Source organism: Podarcis erhardii (assembly GCF_964252035.2).
Source record: "Podarcis erhardii genome assembly, chromosome: 6".
Classification (NCBI taxonomy): Eukaryota; Metazoa; Chordata; class Lepidosauria; order Squamata; family Lacertidae; genus Podarcis; species Podarcis erhardii.
This window is the reverse complement of record NC_138510.1, coordinates 33,021,118-33,038,903: the sequence shown is the minus strand read 5'-3', so window position 1 is coordinate 33,038,903 and position 17,786 is coordinate 33,021,118. Positions and strand designations below refer to the sequence as shown.

General features: G+C 44.3%; 1 protein-coding gene and 1 long non-coding RNA gene across 2 annotated transcripts in view; one reads left to right on the top strand and one right to left on the bottom strand.

Annotated features, from left to right (window-relative positions):
* The window catches only part of LGR6 (leucine rich repeat containing G protein-coupled receptor 6), a 147,095-nt gene extending 131,428 nt beyond the window's left edge, over nucleotides 1-15,667 (top strand). The window contains exons 12-16 of the mRNA XM_081866998.1: nucleotides 1,394-1,465; nucleotides 4,844-4,969; nucleotides 6,265-6,425; nucleotides 11,082-11,162; nucleotides 11,972-15,667. Of these exons, the coding sequence (XP_081723124.1) occupies nucleotides 1,394-1,465; nucleotides 4,844-4,969; nucleotides 6,265-6,425; nucleotides 11,082-11,162; nucleotides 11,972-13,221 (1,690 nt within the window). The 3' untranslated portion in view covers nucleotides 13,222-15,667. The remainder of the gene's footprint in view (nucleotides 1-1,393; nucleotides 1,466-4,843; nucleotides 4,970-6,264; nucleotides 6,426-11,081; nucleotides 11,163-11,971) is intronic.
* Nucleotides 14,792-17,786, bottom strand: LOC309344558. Its single transcript, XR_014157766.1, has 2 exons — nucleotides 17,011-17,786; nucleotides 14,792-16,980 (listed from the first exon to the last, which is right to left on the bottom strand). It is a non-coding gene; the product is annotated as an uncharacterized lncRNA (long non-coding RNA).

The window sequence follows — 17,786 nt, the reverse complement described above, 5'->3', positions numbered from 1 at the left end:
CCCAGGTGAGGCCCTGGCTTGGAAAGGAAGCTTAGCTGGTGTTCTTCCACTGGTCTGCAATTTTCCCTTCAACCCTCCAACTAATCAAAACCCTACCATTTATTAATTTCTAGGGTTTAGGGGTGTCCCCTTCAAATCTACAACAATATGAACACACACTCTATATCTATCACATGCCTCACACAGAGAGAAGACTTGTGATGCATTGCATTCCTCAGAGTTACAAGCATACCAGGAGCAAGAGATTATTTGTGCACCAAAACATTTCAACCCTTTGGACTGAAAAGGGGGGAAATTTAAAAATAAGTAAAAACAATGGTACATCACTCATCTTTCCTGCTCCTCACTCAAGTTCTCGAACAGAGTCCTCTGTCCCAAAGCTTAGTCCTAGCCCAATCTTGCAAACCTCACAGCCTTGCACTTTCTGCTCAGGCTGTTCCTTACACAGCTCTCCCTGTTGAAGCTAGAGGACAACAGCCCCCTCATACCCTCCATGGATCTTTCAGAAGCTATATGCAAGAGCCCTGTTGTGTGACCAGCCAGCTTGTATTCCTAAGGCCCATACTTCTGAGGTTCTGCTGAAATAACAATCCACACCATACTCATACTAAATTCACACATAATAATTCCACCACCCCCCTTTGGTGGGTGGGGAGGTCAGTGTGCACAGAAAGGACAGGATCAACCCTCCCTTCCCCAGGCACAACCTTTCCCCGAAAATGCCCTCCTGCGCTGCTATCATGCTTAAAAGAAGCTTTCTACTGGATCTACTAGAAGGCTTTTTGAAGCCTAATTGCAGAGAGAGAAGGGGGAAGGGAGGTGCTGCAAGCTGGATGGGGAAGCCCCAGGTGCCAGATCCAACCCATGGGATGGTTGCTACCCGTCCCTAGAAAAATGTGGTTATCCTTTTTTTCCTGCTTGGACTTCCAGTGGGATGAGTTTTTTCATGTGTTCAAGCTTATTCTCTTCCTCATCCTCAACCTGTGCTGGCAGAGGGTGGGTCCGGTGGGAGGAGGAGAGTGAGAGCCTGACCAGGTATTTGTGCAGGCAAAGGGTAGGTTCACAAGGAGGAGAGCCAAGGGTGAGTGCAATAGTTATCACAGGACACAGGCAGAGGGTGGGGTGGGGCAGGGAGGAAGAATTAGAAAGAGGGTTTTTGCACAGCCAGAGGGTGGGTTGTAGAATAAACCACTGTAAACCCTGTGTGTCATTGTCATGAATTGCTTTGAAGTCATTTCTGCACCAGATAAAGTAATTTTAGCCCCACAATCCCCTCCCCGACCTGCCCTTTATTTTACCCAACCAAAGGTGGCAACCCTAGCAGTTCCCCACCCCTGACTTACCGACTCTTCAGCATACTTTCTCCATCAATGCATGTACTTTTGCCTTGCAGAGACCTGAGCTGGAATTCCATTCAGTCTATCCACACGGATGCCTTTGTGACCCTCCGCTCTCTCATCAAGCTGTAAGTTACAGTGGCAGGGATAAATTACTGTTGTTTAAGTTAAATTTATATGTCACTCTCCCTTCCAAAGCAGGCCAGGGCAGTAAGAGAGGTAGGCATTATGTCAAAGGTATGCATTGTGTCAAAAATTAAATACCCCAAACTGAGGTGCTGTAGAAGAAGTTAATCTCCTTTTACACACAGCTAAATATGCTTTTCACCTGACCAAAACCTGATTGCTTATCCATTTTCAATGTCTAAATTAAAAGGGTAAAAGTGCTATCACTTTATTATAATATTTTTAACACCAGGCAAGTGAAAGTCCTTAGTTCTGCCAAGCAGTGAAAATTCTGGAATTATTGAGGAGCTTCAACATCCCACAGGCCTTTCTTGGCTCCACTGTCCCCTCTCATTTAAACAATAATATACCATTAAATGCCAAGGGTTGGTTCTATTATAGAACAGAGTTTAGCTGAAATAACCCATACAGCATGTTCTGTTACTGGACTCAAACCATGTGCTTATTTTCAAGGGAAAATCAGGTGAAAAGAAAAGAAACATATTGCTGGCAGATTCCCCTTAAAAGTGGCAGGCTAACAGTACAGGGTACAAAAGCCTAGTTCCCTAATTTCTAGGGATAATGGGGTGGGATTTACCTAACCAGCCCCAGCAGCGGAAGTCTTGCGCATGGACTGCTGCTGGAAAATGAGGCTTTCCCTTCCTCTCCTCCCCACACACCTTCCTATGCCCCCTGAAAGGGGGGTAGTTCCATCTAGCAAACGAGAATGCCAGTTGGAGCAATTGGAAGAGCATGATATTGAATTCCACCGATGGACTTTTGTCCAAAGTAAGTCTAAATAGCATGCATGGACTTCATTGTTTGAGAATCCAGGCATGGACCCTTCGATACAGCTTAGGCATGTGGAAGCTAGGAAAAGAGTCAGTGTCCTTATAGAATATTTGAGAGTAGGGGGTCCTGCTATTAACAAAAGCAGTGGCGTAGCGTGGGGGGTGCAGGGGGGGCCGGCCGCACCGGGCGCAACATCTGGGGTTAGGGCAAATCCACAGGTTAGGGGGCGCAAATCCACGGGTTAGGGGGCGCAAATCCACGGGTTAGGGGGCGCAAATTACTTGCCTTGCCCCGGGTGCTGACAACCCACGCTACGCCACTGAACAAAAGAGCAACTGAGCATCTAGTGCTGCAGCAATAAAACTGCTAGCACATTTGCAGAGTCCTATATGAATTCAAATTGGATGGCGGGGGCTATGTGTTGAGATTCCTGCTTTGCAGGGGTTTGGACTAGATGACCCTCGGGTCCTTTACAACGCTATAATTCTATGAACTGCTATGGAAGAACCACAAAGCAGGATTGCTAAAGTGATGGGCCAGGTGTGAATGTGCTTCATTGGCACTGCATCTTCCCATGGTCTTATTTTGACATGTCTGTGCATAAGCAGAAGTACAGGAAACGTTCCTGGGGAAAGTAGGTACTTTTCTCATGGGGCACGCCTCTGCTGACTCCTGGAACTCTGTTGTGCTGAGAACACAATTCACACTGGTCCCACGGTCATTGCAATTGGCAAGTATGGGGCCAGGGTAGACACAAACTGCTTGAGCCACTGGCTGCAGGGATAAATGGGCTACAAAGGCATATCTGATCACTATGCTGATGTGATATAAATGTCTCACCGCACTATTATATTGCAACGTGTGGGACAAAAAGGAGTGCATGAAATCTGTCTGTGGGCCTGAGGCTATTCATCTGGCATTTTGGAGAAAAGCCTCGCTTTTTTCTTGTGTGGAAAAGATAAAAGTGATCGTGTCTTTTGCCGGCGAAGCTAACAGAGCAACTATACTGAGAAACAATCAGCTACACATAGTGAACTTTGTTGGCCTCTCTTTCCTTAGTGATAATTCAACCTACACTTGGAATCTTTCTGCCATTCAGCAGAATAGCTTCCCCTCATACATCCTCAGTGGGTGAATCATGTATTAAAGCTACTTGCTGGCTAGCCTGGGAAGAATGTATAGTATAATAATGCTATTTACATATTTTATTACACTCTTGTACCATCCTTCTTCCCAGGTAGCTCAGGATACTATAAAAGATCATACCCTTTCCTATTATAGCATCACAGCCACTCTTTGAGGTCAGCAGTTAACTTGATTAGCAAAGCCGTGGTTCTTTACCTTTGGTCTCCCTGGTCCTAGTCCTACACTGCACCATACCCTCCAACATTTCTCTGGTGAAAATACAAAATGCTACTACGGAGAGCAAAAGAGGCCCACACCTTCCAGGATCTCTATTTGGTCAGTTTCTCATTGGGAGACCTTATAGGAACCATGTGTATGCTTCCTTGGGTTCCATGATGGAAGAAAAGTGGGCTTATAAATGTTAGAAAATAAATAGATAAAATAAACAAGACTAGTGAGAAGGTTATAGATTGAATATCACAGAGGAATGAGAAACCACCAAGATTCACTATGTGTAGATGCTTATTTTCCTTGACTTCGTGTCACATACAAACAGGGGTTCTTTGTGAATGACCAACACTTGTTGCATAATTGCTAGCTGATAAATAAGGCAACTTGAAACCATGAGTCATGAAACTCACTTGAAACCTACAAGGAGCCTTGTCCATGTAGCACTAAACCATGATTCAGTTTGACATGTCATGCAGCCGCTATGTATGGAGTGCTTTAAAGCACTATATATTTTCTTACTGGTAACATCTATTTTTGATGGAAAGAGATCTATTTAAAGCAAATACATCTCCTAAAAGTTACATTATTTACCAAGGATTATGAGCACAAGTTTTCCTGTTCCTATGAATAGTTGCTGCCTTAAAGATGCATGTTTTGGTCAGTGGTTGCCATTTTTACCGTAGAGAAATGCAGCATTCTTGGTTCTTTCTTTTTGGGGCTCTGCTGCCACATTTTGCTGCAAGAAGAATACTTTCCCATGTAATGTGAGTTGGTGTTTGGCATCAGGGTGTAAATGCAAGCTGTGTCTTTTCTCCAAGGAGCCAAATACCTGCCAATTCGTAACAACTTAACCTGAGCAAAGGTGTGGAAAAAGCACCCGCCTATTGCGTTCTTTTCATTTAGTTGTTTATGTAACCCGATCTATTGATTTTTAACAATATCCCAACAACTCACCCAAGGGACTATCAGGATGGTTTAACAAAAATATATTTAAAAAGACGTGGCTCTCAAAAATTGGATTATAAATCCTTTAAATAAACCAAACTTTTTTTTAATTTTAAAAAGTCCTCTTTAAAACAGTAATCATATAAATTCTAAATATCCTGAAGCTCATCTCTTGGGCCCAGCACACTTCTCACTAACCTACACCAGTGTGCCCGCACCCACCCACCCACTGCCTTTTTCTCCAATAGAGATTTGACTGACAATCAGCTGGTTACGCTACCATTGGCTGGGTTGAGCGGACTGACTCATCTGAAACTTAAAGGCAACCCTGCACTGTCTGAATCCTTCACAAAAGAGAGCTTTCCCAAGATGAGGTGAGCTTTGTTTCTGATTTCTGGCTTCTGGCTCTGTATGATTGGACTTCGTTTATTTGCTTTGATCTGCCTTCCGCTGTCCGTGTTTACTAGACGTTTCTGTGAATGCTCTTCCGCCAGAGGTTTGAGCAAGCGTGACTTCCTGCTCACACTCTGAATCCATCGCTGCCTTGAGAAATCGATGAGCCACTGAACGTCTTGTCGCTGGCATCATCCAAGCTCACACACAAGCAGAGACCTTGGAAGCAGGGGGCTCACGCCTGGGGCTCAGCAGAGCGGAAAACCTTTGCAAAAGCCAACCTCAGTTAATGACATCCAGCCTTCCCACAGTAAATGCTGTTTGTGTGGCCGTGTCTTGTCTGCTGTGGATTAATGAGCTGCCTGGAGGGATTAGTAAGCAGCTAAGACAATACTCGGTAATGTTCAGAAAACAATGGCAGAAGTGCCAGCAACATGTGGTGTTCAGCAGTGGACCTGCTCAGAGTAGAACCACTTAAGCTAATGGACATGACTAACTTAATTTCAACACGTTTGTTCTGAGGTGGACTTTGCTAAATACAACCATTAGCATTTACAGTATGTGAATGGGGAGTCTGTGGCACTCTGTCCCCAGTTCAGTGCCTTTGCAGTACAGTCGTACCTCGGAAGTCAAACAGAATCCGTTCCAAAAGTCCATTTGACTTCCAAAACGTTCAGAAACCAAGGTGTGGCTTCCGATTGGCTGCAGGAAGCCCCTGTCAGACATTTGGGTTCCAAAGAATGTTCACAAACTGAAACACTCACTTCCAGGTTTGCAGCCTTCGGGAGCCAAAACGTTCAACTCGCAAGGCGTTCGACTTCCGAGGCACAACTGTATATGGATCACAGCACTCCTTGGATTCGAAACATTATCAGAGACTTTTGAGTGCTCAGTATTGTACTCAGGCTCTACCAAGTTTATGGAAAGAAGGCACTGAGTATTAGTCATGAAATCAACCATTAAGATGCAGACAGCTGATATAGTTGCAGCCTTAAAAAATGGATAGACCTTTGTGTTTGCAGGAAGAGACAGGAACATGGGGCAGGAAGGAGGAAATACCAGAGGAGCACAAATATTGGGAGACCACCTAAATAAACATCTGGGACCGTGTATGTGCTTGTTCTATACCTGTGTAACTATATTGGCTTCTCCCATATAATACTCATAATTAAAGTGTGGTGAAAGGTCTCTTCCAGGAATCCCTAGCTCCACTCACAGAACTACAGTCCTCCCAAGCTCCTTCAAGTAACTAGTAGCTCTATATTCTTCTCTCCAGGGTCCTGGAAGTGCCCTATGCCTACCAGTGCTGTGCGTATGGAGCCTGCAGCAATTTCTTCAAAATGTCTAGTCAATGGGACTCTGAGGATATGAGTCCTGAGGATGAGGATGGCCACAAGAGGACCTTGGGACTGCTTACAGGCCATACTGATAATCACTGTGAGTAAGACCGATTTCTGGGTCGCAGTCTAACTTCTGCTTGAAACCTGAGTTTGTTAAATCAGAGGTTAAGCTGGGGTGGGGAGGAGTGCAGTTGCTAAGAAGGAAAGCAGGCCTGTGCTCTCATTGTGTTTGAGCAAACCGTGCACTTTCCTGGTTACCCTAATATTTTGATCACTCTGAACTGGCAACTGCAGCTTCCCGAGTGCAAGGAACAGAAAGGAAGACTGGGGTGTATTTCAGGGGGGATTCTGTGCAGTAGGGATCAAAGTGGGCCAGCTGAATCGTTGTGGCTGTTGCATTGAGGGGGTCTGCTGCTCACTTGGCTGAATCTTTCCTAGCAGGGGGAATTCTCTGTGACTGCAAGTCACATGCAGAAAGCATTGGTGGAAATACACAGATTCCCAAACCACAGCTTGGATTGTTTGTTTGCTGCATGACATGATTGTATAAACACATGGCCCACACACACTGACAAGACCGGGAGACTTGAGCTGAAATGAGAAATACATTCGACACAGTCTACCATGGGGAGAGGAGACTCGTCATCTCTTGATCCTTCTGAGACAGCCTCCTGGCCTATATTATAACAGCCTTGTTGCTGCAGTTCTGGAAGAGTCAAGGATACCCTTCTCACATTTTGTAAGGCAGGGCTCCAGCTTGTATGGGGCAGGCCACCACCTGCAGTCTGCAGTTACCATCACAGTCTGGTTAATGCTGCCTATTTTTTAATAGAATTCATATTTAAGCTTAAGTTTTCTGTTCATTAATAAGTAGTACTAGACACTTTTTATTATTATTATTCATGCTCCTTTTTTACACTTCACTGGAGTCGGGGAGCTGAGAAGCATTTACCTTTTTGTGGGAATCCTGCGTGTGCATTTCTTCCCTTTCAGATTTTCTGCAACTCACAAAGATACTCTCAGGGTTGTACCCTACCTCCTGCCACCTTCTCTTTCAAAGAGAAGAACTTGGAGCAAGTTGCTTCATTACTTACAAAATATATTTTAAATAGCTGGTTGGTTGGTTGGTCACCCACAATCTGATTCCTGGGGGGTTGGGATGGCAATGCTTGAGTGGACTGTTTTGCTCATGGCTCTTCCTGGAAAAGCTTTGCATCAGTCACAGTAGAGGAGGTACTCTACTGTGGAAGCCACATAGTGGGTTCAAATTGCCACAAGGAATGGTCCCTGCGTACCTTTTATACTGTTATGCTCCTAGGCTTGGCCTTGCATCCAGCAGTGCAGAGAGTAGGGATTTCCCTGCAAGTTCAATGGAAGCTCTGTGTGGTTCCTTTGTACAACCAGCTGTTTGGATGGCAGGATGTTTGTGGGAAAGAATATGCACTTTTTTGAAGTTTGCCCAAATCATGTTCTTGACACCTCCAGTAAAATACACAGCAGAGACTCAGCTGTCTAGACTGCTGGGCAACAGGTCTTACTCTTACAGGTGCCAGCATATTCCTAGCCTAGCTGGGTTGGAACTGGGCTTTCTGCAATGAGGAGGCATCAGTGATGTGCTGTACACCTCACAGCCATTCAACCAAAGTTCCTTAGGGAAATATTCGTCATAAATTCCATTCTGTCCATGTGTGTGACTATTCAAGGCATGAAAAAAGCTTACAGAAGAGAGAAATACTTAATACTACATTTGTTGTCATATCCCCCCCCCCCAACAAAGGCTCTCTGTCTTTAACAGCTATTTTAAAAGCAGAAATTCTACAGGGGCAGCTTTCTCCATTGCTGTCCAGGCTCTCACCCTAAAACATACATGCAGAGGATCTTACTTGTAGGGAAGAAAGAGATCTTTATTCAGGCAAGTAACAGTGTAGGCTCAGCAGCAGACACAGGGCTCAGGAGTCACAACTCAGGAGTTCAGGGGCAGGGCAAGAAGTTTAGAACAGGATGGTGCAACAAAGATGTCCCAACAAGTTTCCACACCCTGCATGCCATGCTTTTCAAGGCAAGGCATGGCATGCTCAGTCATAAGAGTAGGTTGCCTTGCAGGAATGTCAAGATGGCAGAGGTGGCACCTGGTTTGATGTGACAAGACTGTCCCTTCCTGTTCTGCCTCCCCAGCTCTCAGCAGTTCAGAGCCCTTCCCAGCTCCACTGAGGCTCTCTGCTCCACAGGAAGTTCAGGAAGAGAGCGGGTATCCCTACTCCCCTTTCTGAAGTAGCTCAAGTTGGGGTGAAGATATCCTCCTTCCTCTAACTGAGGTTCCCATCATTCAGTCCCACCTTGCCATTTTTTCTTCCTCTTCCTCCTGCATTAGAGCCTGCCAGTCTGGTCCAGATCCTGGCCATATTGTGGGGCTCGTGGCAATTGCTTTGTCCCATGATGAGAAAAACTGTCCTTATAGAATTCCTGCATCTGTGAAAAACACAGGGTTTCTCTTGGGGGGGGGGGAGTGGCAAGCCTCCATTAAAGGACATTCCTTCAGAGCTCTCTCTCAGTGCCTAGTGCTGCCCATTCAAAACCCTATTTAAAACATTTACCTAGGTAAATGTTTCCAGCAGTGGTGCACTAATAATATAGATCTGCTCAATATCCATATCCAAAGGCCTGGAGAATTTAAAGAAAGAGATTGTGTTAGACACAAAAAGAAATCTGCAAAACAGAGCTAAACACCTTAATAGCCAACAGAGCAACTACTCAGGAGTAGGGAAACTTTTTCAGCCAGGGAAGCAGAAGACATTACCAGAGGGCAAGGACACTTTCCAGCCAGGCAAAAGTACCCAAGGAGGGTACAAAACAGAATCAGTGAGGGGCAAGGCTAGGGAGGGGATGTGGCCTTAGGAGATACTATTTGATGATGATGATGATGATGATGATGATGATGATTAAAATTTGTATTCAGCCCTTCATCCAAAGATCACAGGGTGGTTCACAACATAGAAATACAAAATGAGAACACAAAATACATAATAAAAACAAGAATAAAAACCAACCAATTACCCCCTCCCACAAACACATTTAAAAGGACGTAGCATGTTAATCAGCCTGGTTAAAGAGAAACATTTTTGCCCTGAGGAGAGCATTTCACAAACGGGGAGCCATCCCAGAAAAGGCCTGTTTTTGTGTTGCCACCCTCTGGACCTCTCGAGTAGGAAACACATGAGGAAAGGCTTCAGATAATGATTGCAGGGTCCAGGACAGTTCATATCAGGCACTAGGCAAAACCCGGACATTTCAGTTGGCTCCTAGAAGTGTTAGAGGAGGCAGCATACCTATGCTCTCGCTGAGATAACAGACTTTTGTATTTAAGCTATGGAAAATTCCCTTTAATACTCAGCAAAGTACAACCATTTTGGTAGATTCTTTTTGTAAATAAAAATAAAAAATCTGAAACTACAGTAAATTATAAAATCACATATAACGACAGTACCCCATGAGGCTTATTATAGAAAAGAGCAAAACACATTACCTTATCAGAAATACAAATTTGTATTCTGTAACAATGTGCAATCAATTCCTATTCCTGAAACTTATTTATCTAAATAAAAATATTTATTTCTGTGTCTCTTAATGGGATGGACCACTGGGTTTGGACTACTCAAATCCTTTTTAGAGTTATCATGATTTTTCATCATCACTGTTAATTTAATAACTGCTAATTGCTCCTATAACCGTAATCGACCTGGTTTTTGGCTTTCCTTCAGAAGTCTAGCAAATAAAATTCTGGCCAAAGTAAGTATATGTAGTATTTGTGCCTGACATTTTTCTGGAACGCTATGCTTCACAGAATTCAGTAGACCTGTTAAAGGAAACTTTGGGAAATGTTTGTTAATGACACCAGTCTCCATAGACCAAGCTTTTTCTGTTCTGCTTTTGGGAATTTCCACTACATATGCTAGAACTCCCGTTTTCTCTCATTACAGAACCCACATGTACTGTCCTGCCCTTCTACTCTTTGACTGTGTCTGATGCATGGCCGTCCAACACAATTGCCTTTATAACATGCAGCCACCAAAAAAGTTAATTCCCCACGTTAAAAATAAAACAAAACCCAGACCTGTGTGTCATATACTTTGTTTCACTTCTCCAAATAGACCTGCCTTCCTTGAAAAGGCTTCTTTAGTAACATTTGATAAACTTTGCAGATTTCCGCCCCCCCCCCATTTTTAACATTTCAAATTCAGTTTTCTCCAGCTGTAACTTGTGTTTCTGCCCTACCCTATGTATAACAGGGAGTGAGAGTGTTCTTGTGCTGCTTGTGGGTTTCCTACATAAAATCATAGAACTGTAGAGTTGGAAGGGACCATGAGGGTCAACTAGTCCAACCCCCCTGCAATGCAGGAATCTTTACCCAACATCTTGTTGGCCACCATGAGAACAGGATGCTGGACTTGATCGGCCATTTACCTGATTGAGCAGGCTCAAAATTAAGGGCTGACTTTTTGGTTTTGAATAGGATGTTCTTGTTGTTATTTACCCCACCTTTTTCCTCGCAATGTAAGTCATAAACCATCATGTTCCTGAGGTTTATTGTTCCAGTTATGAGATTAGGAAGCATAGGAATGTATAACAAAGATGGTTCTCTTTCCATTTTAACAGCAGTGACTTTATGAAAACAAGCTACAGGTCTGGCTCACAATGCAAAACTAAGCATTAACACCCCTGTGATGTTGGTCTTTCTTTCTGTATGACTTTCCAGATGACCTGGATATGGATGATTTCCAGCTGGAACTTGAGGATTCAAAGCTGCACCCCAACATCCAGTGTACCCCAAGCCCTGGTAAGAAGTAGTCATGAAGCACAGTGCTTAAATCTTTAAATAAAAGGATGGTTGCTATACATGTTGCAAGGGAAGCCAACAAATACTGTTTCTGTGGTGGCAACAGATGAGTGTTACATACATCGCTCCATTCAGAATTGTGTTCTTTTGTGGTTGAATTATGCAAGGAATTGGGAGTGGGTGAAGAATTCGGCAAATTTGTAATCCCCCTTTTTGAAAAGCTATTTTTCTAGCCTTTAATGCCACAAAGAAAGTGGATGTCAATGTTTGTGAAATCTCAGGAGGAGGTGAGCAGGATTCTTGTAGCCTGGGGCAGTCTTCCATGCCCCATCTAGCTCTTTGCCCCACCTCACCAGCTCCATAAGTGGAATCAGAATGAAAAAGAAGCATTTTGTTCTGCGAACGTTCTGCTCCAAAACCCTGGTTGCAGCAAGTGGTTTTAAAGCTGTAGAGCTGCATGTACAAGACCTGCCTTCTGCACTGAGCCTCCTTGAATTGTAGCCATGATGTCCCTCAGCCTCTGCTTGCTTGTTCAGTAAGTGCCTGTTGCTTCATCAGATATAAGTATAAGTGGAGCAAAATGGTCAAATGTCATAAGAAGCTGCCTTATACAGAGTCAAACCAATTGTCCACCTAGCTCAGTAGTTTCTACACTGACAGGAGACGCCAGGGATTGAACTTGGGACCTTCTGCATGCAAAGCAGATGCTGCACTACGGAGCCACAATCCTGTACTCAGCAGTGCCTTGTGCCAGCTGCTCTGCTGCAGCATCCAGTTTGTAATGTGGCTCCTTCCTTCTTTTCTTCCAGGCCCCTTCAAGCCCTGCGATCACCTGTTTGAGAGCTGGGTCATCCGCCTGGGTGTCTGGCTGATCACGCTGGTCTCCATGCTGTGCAATGGGCTGGTCATGGCGGTAGTCTTTGCTTCGCCCGGCTATCTGTCCCCCGTCAAGTTTGTCATTGGCGCCATTGCTGGAGCCAACATGCTGACGGGCACGTACTGTGCCATCCTGGCCTTCGTGGACGCCATCACCTTTGGTCACTTTGCGAAATACGGGGCCCGGTGGGAGACAGGCGCAGGGTGCCAGGTGACAGGCTTCCTGTCGGTGTTTGCTTCGGAGGCTTCCATCCTTCTGCTGACCCTGGCCGCCGTGCAGTGCAGTGTCTCGGTGTCATGCATGCGGACCTATGGGAAGGTGCCGTCTTTCGGCACCGTCAAGGCAGGTGCGCTGAGTTGCCTGGCGCTGTCTTCAGTGGCTGCAGCACTGCCGCTCTTCTCTGTCGGGGAGTACGGGGCATCCCCCCTCTGCCTACCCTACCCACTCCTGGATGGGAAGCCTTCCATGCTGGGGTTCATGGTGGCCCTGGTGCTGGTCAACACCCTCTGCTTCCTCATTATCACTGGAACATACATCCGCCTCTATTGCAACCTGCTGAAAGGAGAGTTTGACTCTGTCTGGGACTGTGCTATGATCAAGCATGTGGCTTGGCTCATTTTCACCAACTGCCTTCTCTATTGCCCCGTGGCCTTCCTGACCTTCTCTTCCATGCTCAGCCTCTTCCTCATTACCCCTGAAGTCATCAAGTCTGTGCTGCTGGTGGTGCTTCCTCTGCCAGCCTGCCTGAACCCCCTGCTCTACCTGCTGTTTAACCCACACTTCAGAGATGACCTACGGCTCCTGAGGCAGAAGAGCCAGGCCCGGGAGAGCTGTGCCCAGTCCTACGTGTCAGAGGACACAGAGAAGAGCTCGTATGACTCTACCCAGGCCCTGGTTGCTTTCTCTGACATGGATCATATATTTGAGGCACCAGACATCTTCAGAGTGCCTCCTAGGTGCTCGTCGGTACTAGATGCCTACAGCTACCCATCAGTGACTCTCATCCCACACCAGCAAAAGGCAGGTGCCGGAGGACACGACAGTGGCTTCTCCACTCACCTGTCCTACCTTGCTGATGATGAGTTGCTCATCGCATCGGAAAGCAGAGACCCGGCAAGGAGCAGCCTTAGGATTGCCTTGTTTTCCACACCGCCTGCACCAGCCTTCACGTCTCACTTATAAACAGTCGTTCAGCCTCCCAGACCTGGTACACATTCACTCTGTGAAAAGCCTACGCAAGAGCCCACCTGTAGCCACCAACAGCTTTGGACAATGGCTGTTCTGGGGAAAGGGTGGCACAGTTTATTGCTTCTTCTGGGGGGGGGGGGAAAGGCCTTGAGAGCCTGCAAGGTGCTGCCAACTCCATGTATCCTAGCTTCCTGGAGCATTGTCTTCTGCTCTCTTGCCACACTAGTGTGTAAGGTAGTGTGGGTCCTTCAAGGGGGGACGACGACCAGGGGACCATTGAGTTAAAATCTTCTGACACACAACAGCAAACCAAAATGTAGCAAAACGAGAAAGCGCTAACCAACTATGATGCAGCTTCCCAGCTTTCCAGGATACATCTAGTCCTGCTCCTCATGAATTGTGTGGAGCAGGCAACAGAGTGCTATCCCCAATTAACCTTGCCTTAGAACGATAACAGATGACAAATAAGGCAGTGACTGAGCTGCTGTATAGACATGACCATGTCTGCCAGGGTAGATAGCCCAACACCAGCTGAACATCTGAATTGTCACCACAGTCTTTCCTCTTCATTCTCTGTAATGAGGTGTGCCATCAGTTCTGTTCTACAAATGGAGAAGAGGAGCTGAAGGTAACATACTATTCTTTAACTTGGGATGCTTCAGTTTCATTAATCCTGGTCTCTCTTTTTTAGGAATGATGCACCTATCCAGGCTGCAGATGTCTAAAATTTACTTCTAAGGCACCTAAAAATGAAGTGAGATTCCCAGGGCAGTGACAAAGTCAGGATTAGATCTCACCAAGGTTGTGCCATGTCAAGAGTCAAACCATGCCACATTTTAGGTTCACCATTTAGGGTAGAATGAGCTGCTTGTTCCTGGTCTCACTGAAGCCCATAAATGCAAAACATGAGCTAAAATGCAGTGTAATGAATTTGGTGTGTTTCCATAATCTTTTGGAACTCATGTAAACTCATCCCAATGAGCACATAATGGAGATATTCTACCTTGTAGCACCCCCTCATTTTTAAAAAAAACTGCTGGTGTTGCTAGGAAGACTTGAGTACAGTGAAAGACTGAAGAGAAGCAATTTAAGGCCCAGATATATTCACCATAAGCCAGAAATCCCCAACATAAAAAAGTATTCTTGCCCTCTAAGCCAAGCCCGACAAAGGGCAACTGCAGCTAAAGCCAACCATTTACAGATTCCAGAATCCAGTTGCATTGCTCCGGTTCTGCAATTCAGCCTTCAATTATCCTCTCGCCTTCTTTGCAACTTACATATAGAAATCATGAAAGCAAACTCACATCTCTTGCTTTTCCATCTAAAAGCACCTATGCTCTCAGTAAGAACTGTAGTCCTACTGACAGATGGGAAATAGTGACACAGGACTAAAACTTGATTGGCACAGGAACAAACCTTAATTGAAGCCACTAGGAGGTTAAGACGTAACTTGCTGCTTGATGGATCTTGATGGATGCTTCTAGAAAGAGCAAGATACAAAAATTATCCCAACTGTTTAACAACTACAGCTTGCTGGAATTGTCCAGGTTAATTTCCAGGCTGGCTTTTTCTTTGCTGAGAAGGCATAGTTATCAATTAATAACTTGTCAAGGGAGGTAGGAAAAAAATCCTGTCGTAAGGGATTTTATTGCTAACATTTTAATACCTTGCAGAGCACACTATCAAGCATATAGTCTAGACTTCATATGTAGTTCTGCTTTTAGGAAAGTTCTTAATATTTTCAGGAGAGAAATGTAGACTGAAACACAGAGAAGGATGTGGAAAAATGTTACAAACACACCAGGTGCCTTTCCCTTCAATCCCCTTAAGGATGATTCTGCCAAAATAATTTGGTTACTACAGTGTTCTGGTTGAGTAGAACTCCAGAACTCTTGGAAGTCCCCACTTGCTACTTTGGCTTGCTTAAACACAGTGTATGAATGGAAGCTGGCTTAAATGTCTTGGGACAATTCATTATGGCCTAGAGAAAAAGATGCAACACATATAGTGGGAACCCTTTTTGCTGCTCAGCTTCTCCAGAACTAGAATTAGTATTAACCATGCATACCTGTAAAGAATTGTCCTCCTTGGGGGTGTAAGTTTGAGCGCAGCTCAGTCAACTTTTAGAAATGCAAAATTCCTACAACTTGTACCATCAATACGTCCAAAATCAACCACAGGAAGTATCAATTTAAATGCCTTTACACACCACATTTGTTATTGTCTGTATATACACATTGCCATATATGATGGCATACGATGCTAGCATGAGCGTGTTTGTATATTATGTGTATATTTATATAGAGAGCTATATAGCCATTTGCCCTCTCTTTTTGACCTTGTGTCATTTTTTAATTTTTTTTTTTTTTTTTTTGTATATTGATGTGTAAAGCACTCTGGAAGACCTTGTAGAAAATTTAAAAAATTGTTAATTTTAAAACCATGCTTTATTTTGTTTCTATGACTTAGTCGTGGAACCACAAACCCACAGGCTTGTTCCTGCATGCTCATTCCTTGCGACAGCTTGTGTCTAGGCATAATCTTATCACAGATGTATCGCCACAGATATAAACTCAGTGTTTTCCAGCTGAGTTGGTTCATGTGTTCGGTTGCCAGTCATCAGGTTTAAGAGTTCTCTAGTGACATGCATGAAGGTGAACAAGCTCCAGTGTGTATGCTAGGAAGTACCAGCATTATTTAACATCACAGCAAGTGTGGTTTGGGAAATATAGGGGGGGAGGGACAAGACAGACATAATCTCAGACAGAAAGTGAAAGCCTCTTTTTTAATAAAGGAATCTGACTTGACAGCACCAAAGACAAACTAGCTGCTGAAGCATTACATCAACTCTTCAAGAAAACCCCTCCCCACCCCCAAATCTTATCTGGGTCTTGCATTTCATGCCTTTATAGGAAGGCCCAAGGAGATGAATGAATGAACACTCCCACTTCAGTGACAGTCGGCTTTAAAGGAGGCTTATACACAATTCTGATAGCCTGGGACTTCAGATAGCTGAAGAACAAAACGGTACATCAAAGTTGTTGTTTTTAAGGCAGATTAATATAGCTGGCTAACCCACAAGGATTGGAATGTGAACTAAGCTCTTCAGAGTTCCTTCAGTTTTTGAAAAATCTTAGTAATAGCAATCATTTGAAAAAACACACGCAGTATAATGAAATACTGAGAACCTCTACAGTTCTATACCAGTCCAGATGGTCTCAAATTCTGTATTTGGACCACCTTGTGGAAATTTAGATGTGTATACAATTGTATGCTTGGTCTGCAAGTTTGGTTGCTAAATTGGGATTTTGTCGGATTTGACTTTGTTATTTAAAAAAACCACAATTGAACAAAAAAAAATGATGCAAGAGACACAGCTGGGGCAACAGTCAGGTAGGGACACGAAGTCTGAGAAAGTAAAGTTATTCGCGTGGAAGACACACCTTGACACACATACCCTATTTAGGCATGATGCATTTTTTCACATCCTCTTCATATGAAAGCATGAGAAAAGGGATTAAAGTTTTTTAATCATGAAAACTGAGATTCTTTCCCAGAGACAGTTTTTCTCATCTACCCCATCTCAGCACTACAATGTGGAGTATGTGGCAGTGGGGGAGGAGGAGGAAACTCAGGGAACTGTGCAAGGGACAGTATTCCCTCTCCTCCCCATCATAGCACTGCAACGGAGAATGTTCACTTGCAAATGCATTTCTCTGAGCTTAAGTTTTGATTATATGATACAATCGCCTACTCTCTAAAACTGTGTTAGGAAAATGATGCAAATTACAAGGGGTTTTCATTTAAACCTGCCCTACCCTCACTCTGAACTGTGATAAATGCTGTTTCAGCTGCCCTGAATACCGAATGAATGATATATGTTTATTGTGCAAAGAGGCTTTTTTTAAAAAAAATGCTTCAGTGTCTCTTTGGAGTGTTAAAATCTTAGACTGTGCCACCTGTACATATTTTGTGATATACAGGCAACCCCTGATTTCCACAGGGGCTACGTTCTGGGTAATCATGTGCGATGGCAGAACATGCATAAGCCCGCTTGGGTTGCCACAATGCGTGCGTGGTCACACATCAATCGGACGCACGTAAATCAGTCGTTGCCTGTGTATCTATTTGTGTGTGCTTGTATATACATGCACACACATATACACATACTTTAATGTAGAAGATTCCCAGCAAAACTGATTACACTAAAAGAATTTTAATTCCAGTGAACAATTTAATCTCAGGTCCTGCTTGCAGGCTTCTGCAGGCATCTGACTGGCCGCTGGGGGAACTGAATTCTGGACTATGCGAGCCATTGGTCTGATCCAGGTTTGTCTTGTGTTCCCATATTCTAACATGCCCATCGTGACCAAAAATAATTTATTACCTCTGTTTCCCATACTGTACATTCAAATGGCCTAATAATGTTTTCCCCTCTACCAGTGTTTTGGCAGTTTGCTCACTAGGAGGATTACTTTGGGGGAAGAAAACCCCAAATATCGACATATAGGCAATATAGTTCCTGCTGGAAGGTAGCAGCAATTGCCTTCTGTCAGAGA